Source organism: Leguminivora glycinivorella, chromosome 12, assembly GCF_023078275.1.
Source record: "Leguminivora glycinivorella isolate SPB_JAAS2020 chromosome 12, LegGlyc_1.1, whole genome shotgun sequence".
Lineage (NCBI taxonomy): Eukaryota > Metazoa > Arthropoda > Insecta > Lepidoptera > Tortricidae > Leguminivora > Leguminivora glycinivorella.
In genome coordinates this window covers 986,587-1,006,914 of record NC_062982.1, presented here as the reverse complement: position 1 = coordinate 1,006,914, position 20,328 = coordinate 986,587, and the positions used below count along the sequence as shown (strand labels likewise).

Genomic DNA, 20,328 nt, shown 5'->3' with positions numbered 1-20,328 from the left:
ATGGAGCTATAACCTGATGAGGAGAGGTTAGATTCCGATGGAGCTCGTTCTCCTCTGGCCGACATAGAGAATGGGCTTAGATAACACATGTTCATCGTAGGAGGGGGTGGTCTCGGTGATAGAGGTTCGTCAGATTCCTCGCTGGCGTTGTAGGTGACTGTTATTAAGGGGGGAGGTTGGAACTCGAGATGCGGCGGTGTCCGCCTGGGGGGTGGCGAGCCGGGGGAGGGGCGCTCGATGGTGAGGAGGGGGACGCGGAGGCCGGGCGGCGCGGGGGAGGGGGAGGACATCTCCGCTCCGAGTCCTGGCTGTGGGTGAAGCTGGGGCTGGGCGAGTCCGTCACGTGGGTGGAGGGGGTGGGAGTGTCGCAGCTGAAGGCTGGTTGCCGGAGCTGTGGAAAGTAAATGTCAATTTACGTATAAGATTGTAGCCGAGTAAGATAGTTTGGTAACGAAAAGTACTCTTTACACAAGAAGACGGGGTCTTTACAAGAAGGTGTAGTGGAAACTAAATAATGGATCTCTGTTGATTCTTTACATTTTAGGTATTCGCAATTCAATTTTTTACGATTCTTGGAGTAGTATCTAGTAGTAGGTTTAGTGGTCATTCGATTGAGAGAGAAGGGAATGAAACTAATTATGACTGAAATCACAAAAAAATATAAATTACAATGTAGCTTCTCTTCACGTTGCATTTCATGAATGAGGTGATGATTTTAGCCATATTATTTTGCAACACGGAACTTTTCACGTTTTGAAACTACGTTTCGAAAACATTCACCCACTCACCTGTATCTCAATATCTCTCCCGAGGTCTCGGAGAATGATGAGTAATAATCGTGAAAGTATAAATCAACGTACAGTCAGCTGCAGAGAAAAATAGATCCCATTGCATACAAATTTGTATGGCAGGGGGTCCCCTTTTCTCTGCAGCTGACTATACTTAATCATGAAAGATAAGTACCTTCAATCTCAACCCCGACGTCGGTCTCTCCGGCTTCTCCAACCGAATCTCGTCTTCATCTTCACTCGGCGACATACATCTGATCTCATTATTATCCAGCTCCATCTTCTTCGGTAACCTTGGAGACGGCAGCGGCGTCGGCAAAGGCGTTGGAAGCGGGGTGGGTAAAGGCGTGGGCAGTTCGCGGATGGGCGATAGGCATTTGTTTATCGTGGAAGGTACTTCTAGAAGGATGGAAGGGGGATGGAGGAGATTGCTGCCGGTGCCTGAGGACTTGTGAGCGCTTAGGGGATCTAGGACCTGAAATAAAAAATAGAAATGTGAGGAAATCTTTTGGCTAAGTAATGGGGACTGTGGAGAAAGCAAAATAGTAAAATATTTAACAGAGTCCCAGTCAACGAATGATCTACGGTCGATCAGTCGATCATGTCCTAATTTATTTTAGCGTACACATAATGGCTTTACTGATCAGTTGTAGTTGGATTGCAATACTGCAAATAAGAGTGAATGCCCATCCTACAGGGTCCAGTGAGCTGCTGCATGTGAGAGTGAATGTCGGGCTTTGCATTCGTCTTCTTTTTCTCCTTTGGGCATACAATTTCTCGTGAAAGAGACAGCACTACTGGAGCGCTTTCCCTCCTATATATCTACCCTTCGGGCATAAAGTTGCTTGTGTTCCACACCCGCTCGTAACATTCACCCACTCACCTGTATCTCAATAGTTACCGCTGGTAGCCTAGCGGTAAGAGCGTGCGACTTTCGATCCGGAGGTCGCGGGTTCGAACCCGGCTCGTACCAATGAGTTTTTCTGAACTTATGTGCGAAATGTCATTTGATATTTGCCAGTCGCTTTTCGGTGAAGGAAAACATCGTGAGGAAACCGGACTAATTCCAATAAGGCCTAGTTACACTCCTAGTTAGTGACACTCCTTGAGTTGAAGGCGTCCATAGGTACGGTGACCGCTTTCCATCAGGCGGACCGTGTGCTTGTTTGCCACCGACGTAGTATAAAAAAAAAGTTACCTTTAGGCACACCTCAGACACTGTCTAAGCTCGTGTAGGTGAACGCGTACTATGCTTGTATGAGTGAAATATGGCAGGTCGACTGTTCGCGTTTTTGACAGGCGATAACTGTGAGGTAACCGAAGGGGGTGGGCCGCACTTTCAGCGGGGAGCGGGAGTGGCCATACTGTATGTTAGTACTCTTTATTATACTGTGCCTTAGGGTTGGAAGGTGAGATGGCAGTCGCTTTCGTAAAAACTAGTGCCTACGCCAAATCTTGTGATTAGTTGTCAAAGTGGACCCCAGGCTCCCATGAGCCGTGGCAAATGCCGGGATAACGCAAGGAGGATGATGACCTGTATCTCAATAGTGTTCTGCCTCTGCACGGGCGAGTCGGGCGCGAGCGAGGGCACGAGCGACGAGGCGAGCGACGCGTCGTCGGCGTCCGCCGTGTCGTCCTGCGGCGACGACGCTGTCGGCGTCGAGCACGCCGACGCCCCGCCGGAGGACGCGCGCGAGATGATGGCGGCCGAGGACGAGGAGAAGTTGCGGAACATCGCGAGGATGGAATCCGCGCTGGAGATCTTTGGGGTTCTGTGAAAAGGGGAATAAATGCTGGAAACACATACTGTGAAGGATATGTGAGTAAATATTAGGAACATAACAGAGCTGTCTGGCACTTCAGATATTGCTTGTGGCAATGTGTCTTTCAATCCATACTAATATTATAAATGGGAAAGTGTGTGTGTCTTTTTGTCCGTCTTTCACGGCAAAACGGAGCGACGAATTGACGTGATTTTTTAAGTGGAGATAGTTGAAGGGATGGAGAGTGAGATAGGCTACTTTTTGTATCTTTCTAACGCGAGCGAAGCCGCGCGAAAAAGCTAGTTCCAAATAAATCAAAGTCTCTAGGTGAAATTAAAAATTTTCAGTTCAGTTCAGTTTAATTTTCAGATCGTAATTTTCCGTCGGCCAATTGTAAGATTTTTCTGTAGTCCAAGAATAAAATGAGAAGATAGCCAATTCAGGTCAGGCATAATGTTTTATATCATTTTCTTCGCATAGTATCATTGTTTATAAAGTCATGAATACGTGTCTCTGTAGGTTTTCGTTTAAAAATCGACAATAAAAAAAACAAATTTCTGTAATTATTCTAAGAGAATGATAAATTTGAATGCACGTTCTCTTACCTAGAATACTTCTTCAAAGCAGCATGTGCCAGCGTTAGATCCAAGCTGGACATGGAGTCACTCCCCTGGTTGCTGGACGTGCTGTGCGGCGACCGGACCTCCATCCCCGGCGATGGCGGCGTACTAGATGCCTTCACCCTCCCCCTGTCCGCTATCACCGCCATCGGAATCGCTATCGTGTTCATCATATCTGCATCTGAACTCGAACTCATCTCTGCTGATACCCTATTAAGTAGTCTAGCGAATGTGACCTTCTTTTCTAACTTCGGATCCGATATGTGCCTAGTTGACGGAGAAGTAGAAGGTGTTGAAGCCTCACTAGCGAATGAAGTCTCTTTATTCTCACTAAATTCCATAAACGCCGGCGCGCTTTCAACAGTACTCAGTGTTCTTTTCTCTGACATTTGTATCAGCTCCCCCATGCTAATCTTCTTAGAATGCTCATTCGCTGTAGCTGGACTTATTAGCTGTTGGAGGATCTGCTTCTTTTCTGCTGCATTTTTCTTCGTTGGCGTCGAGTTATTTCGTTTCTTGCGCGGCGAGGGGGACGCTGTGTAGAAAAATAACGATGTAGCATTTATAACTATAGTTTTTAATTCTAAAAGCGGTACAACATCGATATTGTTAAAAGCTAATTTGAATTTGGTAATTTTATTGGGGTATTTTATCATGCATCAAGTGCATCTAGAGGCTTTAAAGCTTTTAAAGGGTCTCGTGCCAATTTAGTGTTTGAGATAGTGTTTCTTGTTTAGTTTTGGATCTACTGAAGAGGATTTAGTTTTAGTACAGGACGTAGTAGAAATGTTACGAAAAGATTAATAGCAGAAAGATGTAACAGTAAGCATGCGAAAGCAATATACAACATATAGACAGACAGATCAACAACCTTCTAATAATCAATAAGAATATTCTTTGTAATGATATTATTGATGAAATAGATAATAAAGTACTTTAGAAAGAAGAATTAAATAAAACTGGTGATGTTATTCCAATTAGAGAAGAAAAAGGGAAACTGATTGATGTTTAAAAGGTTGTTGAAGATAGTTGGACGATCCAAAAAGGTGCTAAGGAAGAAGGAGCTACAAGTTTTGTGCAAGGTCAGGGTGCACACATAACGACCGAGTATATTGGTCAGCATTCCACATCAAGTGTAACTGTAGCAGTTCATAGCAGTCCAGTGCTTTACGATGCACGCTCCGCCACGATTTGACGAATGTATGTCATGTGAGTGAAATTTGAAAATTCTGGTGTTGAGTCTGCGATGGGGTATGAAGATTTGTGGGATGGATGGGTATCGAGTGGATATGGGTTAAAAAAATATTGAAAATGTAAGGGCGAAGGATTAATTCCCATAGAAAATTCGAATTTCGCGCCATTTTTAGTGCCAAGATTTGGTTGACCGTCTGTATTTCAGTCATTTCTGCTTCCATGTCGTCGGTGTAGCCCGTTTGTAGGTGCAAATTCGCCCGAATAAAGATTAATTTATAAAATCGTTCGGGCAGTAACCGATTTCTATATCTGGTATGTGTCCGTCCAAACAATGACAAATTTCTTTCATATTTCATGTTTTTTTTTTTAATAAGAGCCGAAACATTCGCGGTTTTTTTCCATAAATTTCTGAAAAAAACCAAAGGAAATGGAAAAAAACGGGAATTTTCCGGCTTTTTTCATCGCTATGCATAATTGAGCTTCTGTTGTAACTCGTAAAGATGCTAACATGAAAAATGTTAAAGTTCAAAGAGTTCTATCACTTGGAGTGAGAAAACTAGTAAACTGGGTCTATTATATAATTGTAATAATTATCATAAGTTCTAAAACTATCAATATATTTTAAGTTTTTATTTGTTTCCAAAACATAAAATCATTATGAACATGCGATGAAAATGTTAAGACTGTTCTCCAATATTTTGATACAAAATAAATCGTGATATTATCTGCGATATCTTCGTCTGCAGTCTATATCAACTGAATCAGTACCATATATGCCCTTACCTACATGGTCCAAAAAGGAAATTAGGTACTATGGTAAATATGATATTTTAAACAAAATATTTTTAATTAACAAACTATGCCATCATCTGAATTAGCAGTTCTCCTTCACAAGGAGCGTCCCGAAATATATTTATGTCTAATACCATTTGAAGACCTTCTCCGATTACTTGAAGATGCACTATCAGACACTGACATGCGCATCAACTGTGAAAAACACTTTGAAGATTTTCATCCATGCGGTTTCCAAAAAATCGGGGAACACCTACATTAGAAAAATTGAGTATCTCGTCCGTTTCACGATCATTTTAAGTGATCAACTCTCCAATCAAAGCAGTCTCGTGTCCTTAAACTAATGAGCTACATGATCATGCATGAGAATCGCAGCGGAGCGTTCACTCCTTACGTCCTGGCGGCGGCTTTAACAGATCGTCCAAGCTAAACGTCCTCGCGGCGCGGACGCGCTGGTGCGGCGCCGACACGGACGGCTTCCGGATCCCGAGCCGGGTCAGGAGCGTCCGGGGCTCCGGCCGCGCTGGAACAACAGCCGTGTCGGAGGGCGACCACTGACGGTGCACCGACGACAGTTTACCTTCGACAACGGTTGCCAGTTAGATACTCTAATGCCTGATGCTGTCTGTCTACTTGGGTCGTTATTCTTGCGCGTCTTCCGAATCATCTTCATGGCATTTGGTGGTAGTGATAGGCTTTGGTGCTGTTTCCAGAAATTAGCCCGCAGGTTTTAGCTAATAGAAAATCAGTGATAAAAACTGTAATAATTCCCTACAGAATGATCAACCGCGATACACTTCATGTATAGGTTAAAAAAACACAATCACGGCATATGATCTATTGACTTTTGCCTTGCTTTCGGTACCTTCGCCAAATATCTGGAAAAAACATCAAAATACACAACCTCTTTTTCCAAATATCCACGAAAACGACTTGGTTGAAACGCCGAATAACGGCCAGTGATTCTGAGGGCGTGTCTAGTTGAGGAGCTCTAATGTTTAGTCCGTTCGAAGCACTAATTGGGTCAGACTTCAGAAAGAGCTCTTGGGGAATAGGACTGCAGATCACTAAACAATACAGACGGATAGAATAAATAGACCAATATTTTTTAGTGTCACTTCGATTGCTGAACTAGATTGACTGTCTCGTTAAATTCTTTACTCGGTAGTAGGCCACATCTTTACCTCTGGCTAGTCTGTGACCAAGAATAAGCCCATTTATGAAAACAAAAAAAAACTTCAGCCATCAAAATGCCATATGCAAAATATTGCACGATCTTCACTCTATTCGTCAATATTATGTAGTTTTCTGTTCTCGTTCTAAAGGACAAAATTTTGAATGTAAGCCAGGCATTGGGGTAGCTCTTGCATCAGTCGTCAAACGTCTCTGTCACGCCGGATCGGCAACGCCGGACGAGTGTCGTCCGTAAAAACGTCAGTGAAACGCAGAACTACCGCTACGCACATACGTGGTCCACCGCGTCGCCGCGCGTCTGCCGCTACTCCGCCTGCGGCACGGCCGCGTACCGCTGACGTCCCGCGCGCGCTACCGTACATATAGGAATGCCAGAGTTTCATGCGAAGACAATCGTTGTAGTGTTTAGATTAGTAAGTTTAAGAATGAAAATGACATGGACTTGTTGAAGAGAAAGATGAAGGAAGAATTTAGAATGCTGAGAAAGATGAACTGTGATTAGGTAGGTACAGTGGGCCAAGAAAGTGGTCTACCACTTTTGACGAAAGTTTCTGTGAGCTCTAACGATCGCTAAGGTTGACTTGACACATGGCATGACGTATCATATATAGAGAGAGTAATTGTCACTGACATAATATTATTGCAAGCGGAAAACGACCTTGTTGTCTCATGACCAGTGATCGGAACTATGGGAGTAAAACTAACAAAACTTGCTAAGTGGACATTATAGAGTGCTTACAACCCTGAAAATATTAATATCCTTGTAGTAAAGTATTGTAAAGCTTGGATTCAGGTATACAATCAAATTTAACACTGATCTGAAAATAATAATCTTGGTTTTTTTTTAATTTATGTCAGCTCTAAGGTTTTGTAAAGCTTTGCTCCCATAGTTCCGATCACTGCTCATGACGTTCAAACGAACCTCAACCGTAGGGTCGTAAACCACATTTTTGGTCGACTGTACAGTATAATATAAGAAGTAAATAAAAAATAACACAGAGGTCATCATAATATAGAGACAAAAGGATCAGCACTGCTCCGGATATAGAGACAGTACGTTGAAATGAATTGAAGAAGAATTAAGACATTGATAGTCATCATTATTACTTTTTCGTATGTAACGAGATAAGATAGATAGCTCCAAAGATTCCAAAGGATAAGCAATTAAATGAGCACTATAACATAACAAAAATAGAACATTGAAATGAAACTGAAGAGATGATAAGTAGACATGATATTTTTTTCTATCTAAAAGCTAAAAGGGCAAAATAGTGATGAACACTATAAAAAGGTCAAGGGCATACAGATAGAACATTAGAATGAAATGAGAAAGAATGATGATATTATTCTCCTTCTAAAGAGAGTAAAGATGTCATGATTGTCCAGGCACTCAAACATCTAGCAGACCCATCGCCTTCCACAATTGATTTAACTTGGCAATCCAAAGCGACATGAATTAGTAAGCCTTTCTGCCACAGATGTCATATATACCATAGATCAGGCAAACGTATCTACTTAGCGTGTCAAATGAACTCAGTGAAATCCACTGAGTTGTCCGCCTCTAATCGCAGCTTGCAGCTTTCGGGCGTCGATTTTTGTAAGTTGAAGTCAACAAAAACATTAAATATGCCTCGTTACGTGATATTTAATTGCAACAACACAAAAATTATGAACACTCAAGGGCCTGAGACATATTTAAAATCACAGGCAAGTATCAAGTTCAGTACAAAATTTGACACGCTCGGCCGCCATACAAATAGATGAACTTGTTTCTTCTATCTAAATCTAATTCTGTGCTTTCTGCCAATTTATTAATCTATATCTTGAGAGGGAATTCATATGAAATCTAAGTATCATGTTTTGTTAAAATTTTCTTAAGAAGTTCTAGAAAATTTTGGAAATTTTAACATACAGGTTATGGGAAACAAAACACGATACTCTTCGTAGTAGCATATTCAAGTTATTACAACAGCCAGTTCTCGAAAAGTTTGTACAATATTTAAGGAAAAAGTTAAATTTGTTTTTATTATTCCTATTTTGTTACCAAGATTTTTTTGATGAATTGAGATTTTAGTAAGTTTTATTTCGTCATTAAGGTTCTCTAGTATCTATATTTTCTTAATTATAACAATTATCCTGTATGTATCTTACGAAAGTCGACTTATATTACTAAATATTGGTAACAAAATAGGATCAATTAAAATTTGCTGACGTGGCTATGTACAAAGTTGCCGGGAACTGCTAACAAATTTGGAAAATAGCACGAAAACAATATCCCTGAAATAAAAATGTTTAATACAAATACACTTTGCACCAAGTTAAAAAAATCGTGTTTCCTTACGGATTTCGGAAACATTACTAAGAAACAGAACTATGCTTAGGTACGATAAATTGGTCTATTTATTTTATCTAATACTCTTTATTATTTAACTTTCTTTGCCTATGTATAATTTTTAAATCGATTCTGTAAGTTAATCCTCAGTCATTTGTCAAAAATCTTACCAGATTTCACTGAAATATGAAAATTCTAATAGTAAAGTCATACATAATTTGAAATTAAAGGAAAAATGGAAAAATTCACACCTCCGGAAGGACTCGAACCTGCGAACTTTGGCCTTGCCAGGGCCATCTCGCTCCTAACTGCGCCACGGAGGCCTGCTGGATGTGTGCGAATTTATCCATGCCTTCCCTCAATTCTCAACCGCCTTAGGGTGGCGTTATAGGTGGTGGGGTTGGCGAATTCTCAATGTAAATTGAGACTCCAGTGCCTGTTAAGATCTATTCTTACGGGTAGATGTTTGCTATAACGCCACCTTAAGGCGGCTGAGAATTGAGGGAAGGCATGGATAAATTCGCACACATCCAGCAGGCCTCCGTGACGCAGTTGGGAGCGTGATGGCCCCGGCAAGGCCAAAGGTCGCAGGTTCGAGTCCTGCCGGAGGTGTGAATTTTTCCATTTTTCCTTTAATTTCAAATTATGTAATATCGCTCGCAGACGTTTCTGCATGATAAAAAACAAATTTAGTAAAGTCATAGTTTAGGTACTACATACTAAGGCTGGTTTTAGTGCAATGCAGACCGACCGCGAGCGATCCGCACCGGACTAATAATATATGTATTAAGTTCAGGGAGCGTTTTAGAGAGGCGCGGACGACAACATCAACTTCTAACAAATAGGCTACATTCCTCCTAGTCAAATCAGCTTATTTTTAAGAACTGGTCAAAACGATTTTGAACGACTTGCTTATTTGGAATTAATATGAAATTGAATTGTGACGTCACGGTCAACTGATTTACTTTATATATTTCTATCTGATTTATAAAATATAAATTGGAGTTTAAAATAAGTTCTGTCTCTGTTTTTCTTATAATTATCCGATGCTTTATTTCGTGCATGGTATAAAAAATAACTATTATTTTAAGTACAGTCAAGTTGCCGCGGATCGCTCCGCGCGGACGGTCCGCGTGACACTAAATCCAGCCTATTAAAAAGTTATCAAAAGGTTTCTGCATCCGCAAGCTAGTTACAGCGAGAAAAAACGCCAAAATACGTGACCTTACCATCCGTGTTGTGCGAATCAGAAAACGATCAAAAGAAGATATCAACGAAGCTCATCGTGGCGTAAATATGCTATTACGTCGTGGTATCGAAAAGTTATTACAGTCGTGGTTCTGCCAAGCTGACTGTGTGCTTATGAGAGTTTGGAAAGTATGTATGTGTAGATGTGCGCTCGAGTTTTGTGTCAGATATAAAATATTTGCATCAACTTTGGTTTCATAAATAATTGTTCAATTAAGTTGGTGAAAATAAGGGTTTGAAAAAAAGTTGAACCTTTTAATGATTTTACAACAGTTTTTCATGCTTTTTTAAATCTTTATTCGTCCTTTCATAGGTATTTGTTACATAAAACTCGCGCGCTACAAACCTTAAGGAGGATTCATTTGAACACACTTGATCTCAATTCAAAGAAGTCTGTATAAACAAAATTCTTTGTTTTGGCACAAGTCTGTGTCTTAATCCCTGGTATCAAAGAATACCTATTTTAGATTCTTCGTATAATTCCAGTTCTAGTTTTACTTTTATCTGTCATAAGTTCGCAAATTATATCACAATTCAAATGAAATTTAGAAGTTTCGTGAAATTACAAAAGGCTGGGAATCACGGACAGAAAAGATTTCGTCAGCCAGAAAGAAAGATTTCGTAATATGAATGCATTGATACCAAGAATTATTCGCAAATGTCTGCCATCCATCATCAGAACTCCAGACTCCTATAACACTTACGTCTCGCGCACCGATCGGCCTCCTCAGCGAGAAGCTTCTCGATCTTCTCCGGGAAGTGTCTCTTGGCGCACCAGACCAGCCCGATGACCCGAGGACCACGAAGACCGCGATGAGGCCCAGCCAGAATGGTTCCTGCATCATCCGGGCGCCGAGGCTTACGATCTTTGGGGTGGGGTTTGGGATTTCACATCTGGAAAGATTGAGTATGTTTGCGACAGCTGGAAATGTTTTTAAAATTTTTAACTTTTTGATTAGCAGAAACTTCTGCAGTCGATGCCATTAGGCTTAGAATAAATTTGTAAAAGCGGAAAATGTCTGCCTTGGATGACTTGAACGGGTTTCATACACGTAAGTGGTGGAAAATCATACATCAATCACATTTCGCTGGCTTGGTTGAAGTCTTGATGGCTCTGTTGGCAGAGCGCTGGAGTATAGATCAAGAGGCCATGACTTCAAGTCTTACCCAAAGCAGACTTTTTCAATTTGTCTTAAACCTAAAGCAGACTTGTTTTTCCACAGATGGAAAGAAGTTGATTGTTTTTGGGACTGAGAGCCAAATGTAACCTACTTATAAAGTGATGCTTAGTATCAGCTTAGGTTGATTCTTGGTACTAAAACAGGGCAGAATTTCTTTAGTTTGAAAATCGCACAAATGAAAACAAAAGCAGCTCGGTATCAGCTTAGGTTCAATTTTTCACTTCCCAGTATTAGGACTTGGAACCCCAGGAGGTTCAAGAGAGCAAGAAATGCATTATTGTTTCCTACCTTTTTCCTTTCCACGACGGGTTGCACTGGCACATGAACCCCCCGTCTCTCTCACTGCACGCCCCCCTATTATTGCACGGCTTGGCCGCGCAGGGTCGAACTCGTTCCGCGCAGCGCCGCCCGCGCCAGCCCTTTGCGCACGCGCACACGAACGAATCTTCTGAGAGTGTGCAGTTTCCGAAGACGCAGGGGGAGCGCTCGCAGGCGTTTAGCAGGCAGAACATTCCTGGAAATATATTAATTTACATTACATACATACAATACAATCACGCCTGTATCCCATAAAGGGGTAGGCAGAACACATGAAACTACTAAAGCTTCAGTGCCACTCTTGACAAATAGTAAAAGTAGTAGTAAAAGACTTTATTGTACCAGAAATAATACAAAATAATAATAATAATATAATAAGGGGTTGAAAGAAAACGAAACTGTGACATCGCACAATTTAACCCATATTAATTTAATTTGAATTTATTTATTGTTTAAGACAACAAATGGCCCATAATGGTTCATGTGCTCTGCCTACCCCTTTATGGGATACAGGTGTGATTATAATTATGTATGTAGTTACAATTGCCCCCCAGTCGAGATTTGACCCGCTGTACCTTAGAGACTTGCCATTAGTACAGTGTATCGTGTATCCTATTTTAGATAAGCCACGTCTTTTATAAATTTCATGTCACAGAGTGTTATGTAGGCATACCTATTTGAATTTACTGACCTGTGTAGTATCCAGCGCATTGACAAAAGTTCTTGGCATCATCAGTAGCGCAGAACCCGTCGTGTAGACAGGGGTTCGGGTAGCAGGACTCAATGTTCGCATCTTCGCCTTCGGATAGCAGCAGAATTTTACTGTGGTACTCAGGGTCTGGAAAAAATAAAATAAATAAATAAATATTGGGGACACCTTACACAGATCAACTTAGCCCCAATTAAGCAAAGCTTGCACTATGGGTGCTAAGCGACTATATATACATACTTAAATACATAGAAAACATCCACGACTCAACAAATATCTGTGCTCATCACACAAATAAATGCCCTTACTGGCATTCGAACCCAGGACGTGGCTTAGCAGGCAGGGTCACTAATACCGACTGAGCCAGACCGCGGTCGTCTGGAGAAGAATAGCGCATTAATCTCACTTGATGTTATCCCGGCGACGGCGGCTCATGGGAACCTGGGGTCCGCTTTGACAACTAATCCCAAGATTTGGCTTAGGCACTAGTTTTTTTTTTACGAAAGATCTCCATCCATCCCCCTTGCGGACTGCCATCTGACCGTCCAACCCGAAGCGAGGTGACTCCAACCCGAAGGGTAAACTAGGCCCTATTGGAATTAGTCCGGTTTCCTCACGATGTTTTCCTTCACTGAAAAGCGACTGGCAAATAGCAAATGACATTTCGCACAAAAATTCCGAAAAACTCATTGGTGCGAGCCGGGGTCGAACCCGCGACCTCCGGAACGAAGTTATCTGCATAACTTGATTATTTACCTTTATTAACTAACAAAGCGACGTCCATATGAACGCCATTCTCCCCGGCGCACTGAGTAACTGTCAACGAGTGTAAGTAACTGTTGATGACGAGAGGCGTCTCTGTTCTCCGCTTCGCTCGGTCCACTTCGCAGAGCGTCCACTGTGTGCCGTTGTTGTCTGTGTAGCTGTCTTTCACCTGGGAAAATTAGTCTTTAGTATCTACAGTTCTATGAATTTGAAAAGTGAAAGAAAGAGTGTAAGACGTGAGACGCCTAAAAAATATATAAATGAAAATGAAATATTTATTTTTCAAGTAGGTACATTACAACGCGCATATGAACGTCAAATAAAGCTACGCCGGCTCTAACCCTACGCCTCAGCCTCGAGAAGATTTCAGTCCCCCCTCAGTTGGGAGGGGGTATCCACTATGGGATGGCCACTATGTACTCGTAAATAACTTAGGTAAGATTGAACGAATTTTGAATTTCGTGATGACAGTTTTGTCTGCGTTTTCATAATTATCCGATCCGATATCGGATACTTATCTTATCGGATATTAGGCACCATCTATGCTTTACTGATGTGCCGTTGCTCGGGAAATTCTCTGTAAGAAATTTTTTTTGGGAATTTTCTAGGGAATACAAGTACAACACTAATATTATCTTCTTTTTTAGGTCTATAGTCAAGAGACGACATCTGTGGTTGATAGGAATTAAGCACGATCTTCAACTCAAGTATTGTTGCCACTATTACTATTTTCGTCTTACCTCTATCCACCCCTTCCCCTCCCCACAAGGCCACGGCTCCTCCCCGCTAGCGAGGGTAGTCTTCGCAAAAGCCACAGATACCGTGTGATCGTGCGGCGCGATCAGTCGCGTGCGCAGCGTGAAGCGCGGAAGGCGGGGCGCGGGGCCAGTTGGGCGCGGACAGCCGCCGGAGCGGACGTGGAGGAGCTCTAGGGTGTGTGTCGCGTTCACTGCGCCCACTGGAAGTTAAATATACTTGATTAAAACTGACAGACAATTAGGAAGATGATGATGATGTCTGTGAATTGCTCGGAAAATATAAAAAGAGCTCCATTATAAATTTTATGTAGCGTGAACCATAGCATATGGATGACATGATAGATAGCTTGGAGAAACGTATATGAGCCCAATTATTTAAATAAATAAAAACCTAAAATTCACGAACCGCAAACGCTCCGGCTGTGGAATAAGCTTCCTGCCGAGGTATTTATTCCCGATGAACTACAGTATGAGGTTCTTCAAAAAAGGACTGTACAAGTTTCTAATGGGTCGGCACCACGCATGTGACACCCCTTGAGTTGCAGGCGTGCATAGGTTACGGTGACTGCTTTCCATCAGGTGGGCCGTATACCTGTTTGCCACCGACGTGGTATAAAAAAAAACACATTTATCTTACCGGTTTTAAAATGCCTGAGACCCCTTCCCTAGACACACATAGTCCACTGGTGAACACATCAGGGTTAGTAAACGGTCTGATGGGCCGCTTTTGCAGGTCTTCTTGGACTTCAAGGAGTTGGAGATGTTACAGTACTTACCAGTTTTAAAATGAGCTTGAAACCCCTTTCGACTAACATTGCTTCTTGTCTTGAACCTGACTCTCATCACCTCCACCGTGAACATCCTGTGTACACAAATAGTCCACTGGTAAACACATCAGGGTTGGTGAAAGGTCCGATGAGCTGGTTCTGCAGGTCTTGGACTTCAAGGAGTTGATGTTACAGTACTTACCAGTTATAAAATGAACCTGAAACCCCTTCCCACTGATATTGCTTCCCGCCTTTAACCTGACCCTCATCAGCTCCACCGTGAACAGAAACAGCCCACTGGTGAACACATCAGGGTTGGTGGAAGCTCTGAAGGGCTGATCCACTTCGATTTCGAGGAGTTGGGAGATGTTACAGTACTTACCAGTTTTAAAATGAGCTTGAAACCCCTTCCCACTAACATTGCTTCCTGTCTTGAACCTGACTCTCATGACCTCCGCCGTAGATACAAAAAGCCCACTGGTGAACACATCAGGGTTGGTGAAAGGTCTGATGGGCTGGTCCTGTAGGTCTACTTGCACTTCGAGAAAGGAGCTGGGGTCTGTTGTGTCGGTCAGGTTGGAGGGGAGACCTTTCTCGAAGGTCCCGGAGCCAAAGTCGAAGTAGGTGATGTTTAGGAACACGCGTTTGCCTGGAAGATTGTAAAGATTTCGGAGTGAATTACCTACCCTTTTTTATGACATGTTCTAGATCAAATAGGTATTTAGTATTTTTAACCCCCGACGCAAAAACGAAGGGGTGTTATAAGTTTGACGTGTCTGTCTGTGTGTATGTCTGTCTGTCTGTCTGTCTGTCTGTCTGTCTGTCTGTCTGTCTGTGTGTGTTTTTTTATCTGGAAGCTGAGTTAGTCGGGAGTGTTCTTAGCCATGTTTCATGAAAATCGGTCCACTAGGTCGCGGTCGGGGGTTTTTTCAAAATTTTAATTTTGTGGTTAGGTTATTTATTTATAACACATTATCCCGGTTACCTATCAAAAAGTCGAAAATTGTAATGTCGAATATTAGTAGCCCGAAAACGCTTCCCATTTTATTCATTGGCCTAAGTTTTGTTTGCCCGAAAGTACTTTTCCCCTATTATTATTTTCCCCATTCTTATTTCGCTGTAATTTTGTTTCGCTTATGATTCGAATCAACACTTATTAAAATTCCTAAGAATCATTTGACAACTACCTTTTATCGCGTAAAGTTTTTATTCCGAAATATTATTTAGCCGCTAAATCAAAAGTTCGAAATCCGAATTAACACTTATTAAAATTCCTAAGTATCATGACAGCTATTTTGTATGGCGTATAGTTTTATAATTCGAAATATTATTAAGCCGCTACATAATAAATCCTTAATTTTCTAACAAAAGTTTGTTCTCGACCCTCACGGTCGCAGTTCTTACTTAACCTACGAGTCCTTGCCATAAGAGTTTGTAGCAAAGGTTTGTTTCTGTAGGGTCGCAGTTCTAATTAACCTAACCTAACCCACTTTTCTTACAAATGTTTGTTTCTGTGGGGGTCGCAGTTCTATCCTAACCTACTTATCTTACAAATATTTGTTTCTGTGAGGGTCGCAGTTCTAACCTAACCTAACCCACTTTTCTAGCACAAGTTTGTTTTTGTAAGGTCGCAGTTCTAACCTAACCTAACCCACTTTTCTTGCAAATGTTTGTTTCCGTGAGGATCGCAGTTCTAACCTAACCTAACCCACTTTTCTAGCAAATGTTTGTTTCTGTATGGTCGCAGTTCTAACCTAACCTAACCCACTCCTATGGCAAGGGTTTGTTTTTGTATGGTCGCAGTTTTAACCTAACCCACTTTTCTAGCAAGTTTGTTTCCGTGGGGGTCGCATTTTCTAACCTAACCTATTTTTTTTGTAATGTTACTATAAAATTATATTAGGAAAAATGACATTTCGATGTCGCATATTAGCATCGGATTTATGAAAAGGTGGTTAACGAAACCGTCGTCAAATGATAAGATTGGCAACCGTTATTCTAGTTATTGAGTTTCTATAAAATGATATTAGGGAAAATGACATTTCGATGTCACGTAGCATCGGATTTATGAAAAGGTGGTTAACAAATTGGTTGTCAAATGATAATGTTGGCAACCGTTCTTCTGGTTATAGAGTTTCGGGAAAACGATAATGTGGGATAGCAAACTAGCGACATTTTAAAAATATGGTAAACAATATATTTGGATTATAAAAATTCTGTCAACCGTTTTCGGACAAGTGATAATCGGACAAAGGATTTTCGAAACATCGATAGGTTACCCATTATCCCACGGATAGCACAAGTGGCAGACATTTGTGTAAATCAAAGCTATTACCAGACCTCACTCTTTACAGCGGTTTGCTTACAGTTCATCATGCCCAGAAGATTAGCTGTCAATACAGATGAAAAAAAAAGATCTAAGGATCTAATGAGGAAGAAGGAAATTGTAATTTACCAATATTAAGATATTCGTAGATTAGTTAAACTTTCTTTGTCAATAAATAAAATAAATCTGGTTTCATTACCTGCAGGTGCTAAAATATCAACGGTGCAGTCCAAGTCGGGCAGCAGAAAATGAGGGAAGTGCGGGCTCCGTATCACACCCTCTTTCGATGTGAAGGTTTGGGACGGACACCCCACCAGTTCCACCGCCCGCCAGGCTAACGAAAACCCCGTGGATTGAGTGCTGGAACATTTAGAAAATAAAGAAAGTACTTAAGCAGAAGTGATTAAAAGAAGCTAGTATCTTTTTGGTCGAGTGCTTCTTCGGCGAAAAGTTTATAACACTATATTAGGGAACACAGGAAACATCGTGATGAAACCGGACTAATTCCCAATAAGGCCTAGTTTACCCTCTAGGTTGGAAGGTCAGATGTTAGTCGGTTTCGTAAAAAGTAATATCTACGCCAAATCTTGAGATAGTTAGTTGTTTTAGATGACCTCAGCAGGCTATTATGCTTCCAATTTTATCAGTTGTCTACGTGGATAAAGCGTCCGTCACTTTTTGACAGAGGCTTCTAATTTTATCACTTATGGATAAAGCATCCGTCACTTTTTGGCAAGTATGTCAGTGTGAGAGTGACAGTTGTCTTATCCACGTGGATAAGTGAACCAATAGGAAGCATAATAGCCCGGCAGGCTGTCATGAGACTCATGAGCAATTAGAATAACGCTAGGAAGAATAAGATTAGGCAACACAGCTGCAAAAAAAATTACTTAATGGTAGTTTGTTAAGAAAGTAAGACTTGTGAACGGATAATAATTTTTTTGGTAGCCAAGCAATTAAGTTCCAAAACCTTGGATTGATTCTTAATTATCTTGACAAATTCATATTTGACACTACCGGGTAGCAGCCGCAGAAACTGTCTCGTTCGAATTTGTCAAGCTCAAAGCTCAAACTACATATAAGGGCATAATTTTTTGAATGGGAAGTCGACGACTAATGATGACTCACTTGTAATCGGAGTGAAAGTGTAGGACTGCCTTGTTGCTGGAAGCGACCCATCTCGTCTCTCCGACGGTTCCGCAGTACCGTGATGACTTCAGGTTGAGGGAGTCCCGGAGCTGAAAATACAGAAAATAATAGGTACATTTACTTTATTAAAATATTTATATGTCTTCCTATTTTTAACATTTTACATTTCATACTGAAATCTTCCATCCAACGAACACTTGCTGATTAAAAGTCATGCTCACAGTAAGTGTTATTTAAAACATTTTGTGAGTATATAGTATATTAGCTTTTACCCGCGGCTTCGCTCGCGTTAGAAAAAGACAAAAAGTACCTAGCCTATGCCATTCTCCATCTCTTCAACTATCTCCACTTAAAAAATCACGATAATTCGTCGCTCCGTTTTGCCGTGAAACTCGTGAAAGACGGACAAATAAACAGACACACACACTTTCCCATTTATAATATTAGTATGGGTACACACATTTATATTCACTGAAAAGATTTTTTGTAAGAAGGCGGTTGACGTATTTGTATTTTATTGAAGGCGATCTTAGCAAACTATATTTAGGCAGTCCTTGCCTTGCCATTATTTGTTTTTTAATAATATCTATTACTCGTGAGGAAAATGGTAAGTTGTCAATAGAAATCGAGGCCCAAGAAAGGTCAAGTCAATAACACGTAAATCATGTAATTTATTTGTTTTATGTCACAAATAACAAGTCGTCAAGTTTATGAAGTTTCTTCACAAACAACTTCAGCGTGACAAAAGGGTTCCGACAATATTTGTGAAGATACTTGTAGAAAAGTAATAAAAGCTCAAATTGTCTTTGGGTGCTCATTTCAAGAACTTTCTAGTTACTTTTACAGCCTTAGCAAGTTTATTTACATAGAAAGTCAGGTTTACAATGTTTTATGAGTATTTTAACCTTACGGATGTTGTTGCGATTGGTAGGGTCACCGGTTTAGTACCGTTTGGTAGCCAAAATTTCGTAACCGGCTACAAACCGGGAATCACGAGAAATTTTTTCCGGTTTGGAAGCTGGTTACCAACCATGGCTACGAATCGGTAATGATTCAGTCTCATTTTGTAACCAGGGGGCCGATTTTTGAGTCTCACTGTCACTAAAATACTGGTCGAAAACGGTGACTTGCCTATTATTTTCAGTGTCAATTTTCTGAATTCGAACGCGTGAGACTCAAAAATCGCCCCGCAGTTCCAACACGGGGTTCGTTTTCCCGTTTCGAAGCTGGTTACCAAACGTGGTTACAAATCGGTAATGGGAAAGTCCCATTTTGAAGCCAGTTACCAACTGGGATTTTTTTCCCGTTTCGAAGCTGGTTACCAATTTTTAGTTACGAAACGGTACTAAAGGGGGTCACCTATGTCTTTAGCTTCGAAAGTTTCGGTTGTTCATGGAAGTTTTTTTTTCTGATTTTCCAAAAGGGTTACCACACTAACGTAATATAATCCAACGGCATTAGAAGAACATATGTCAGGGGGTCCGACTACGTGCACCCAGTTGTCGATGCAATAGTGCTATCTCTGTCACTCTTAGTGTGTAAGAGCGTAGGTCTCACCTCAACATATAAGTAGTCGTAGAGACAATCCTTCTAGAACTCCAGGTCTATCCGCTGGAAGACAAAAACGAGTCGAGTATCGAGAGGCCCAACTGCGTGCATTTAGAAAATTCACTTGTGCTATCTCTGTCCCTCTTAGTATATAAGAGCGCAGGTCTCACCTCAACAAAGTCATAGAGGCAATCTTTCTGGAACTCCAGATCTATTCTCTGGAAGACGAACACTAGCCGTGTGTCAGGGGGTCCAACTACGTGTACCCAGTAGTCGAGGTCGTTATCGTACAGGTTTGGGTGCTCGGGACTTGTTAGTGTACCTGGAAACAGAATTTTAAATAAATCACGCATATAGCGGGAGGACTTACGGAACTGACTTATTCCGGCTATTGTCCTTTGAGTCGTAGGCAACCCGAACCCTCCTTGGAACTTGTACACTCCTTTTTGCTGTGTACTTAACACAGCAAAAGGGAATGTACAAGTTTCAAATGGGGTGGCAATGCGCATGTGACACTCTTTGAGTTGCAGGCGTCCATAGGTTACGGTCACCGTTTTCCATCAGGCGGGCCGTACGCTTGTTTGCCACCGACGTGTATAAAAAAAATATTAAAAGTTCCACTGCTTTAAATAGGCCGCATCTGATTTCAAAAAAGATTCTGAACTTTTGGGAGCTGGATTAAAATTTTAACCCAACCGTTGAATGAATGTTGAATTATGCCCGAGTCCTAAAATATAACCATCCAATCCTAGACGCCTTTGTAATTTTGAGAACACATTAAATATTTCTGAAGCCTTCGATAGACATTTACTGAACTCGCCTAAATTCAGCAATTTCACAATAATGACGATTGTCTCTCGACAGTGACACTTCGCC

General features: G+C 41.3%; 1 protein-coding gene across 1 annotated transcript; it reads right to left on the bottom strand.

Annotated features, from left to right (window-relative positions):
- Positions 1–127: 127 nt before the first annotated feature.
- On the bottom strand, positions 128–16,712 carry LOC125231941. The gene is made up of 12 exons (XM_048137548.1): positions 16,709–16,712; positions 14,632–15,078; positions 14,476–14,544; positions 13,645–13,862; positions 12,896–13,073; positions 12,122–12,268; positions 11,456–11,626; positions 10,636–10,797; positions 3,157–3,706; positions 2,323–2,560; positions 964–1,263; positions 128–391 (listed from the first exon to the last, which is right to left on the bottom strand). Exons 1-12 carry the CDS (start codon positions 16,710–16,712, stop codon positions 164–166), a joined length of 2,712 nt encoding a protein of 903 aa, XP_047993505.1. The 3' UTR covers positions 128–163.
- Between the last annotated feature and the right edge of the window lie 3,616 nt (positions 16,713–20,328).

What these genes read in the sequence shown, in the direction of transcription:
- LOC125231941 (XM_048137548.1), bottom strand. An exon ending in TCAGGTTCATTTTATAACTG is followed by an intron (nt 14,545 to 14,631) that starts GTAAGTACTGTA and finishes TGTGTTTACCAG; the next exon opens with TGGACTATTTGTGTACACAG. An exon ending in CGCTTTGTTAGTTAATAAAG is followed by an intron (nt 12,269 to 12,895) that starts GTAAATAATCAA and finishes TATTTTTTCCAG; the next exon opens with ACCCTGAGTACCACAGTAAA.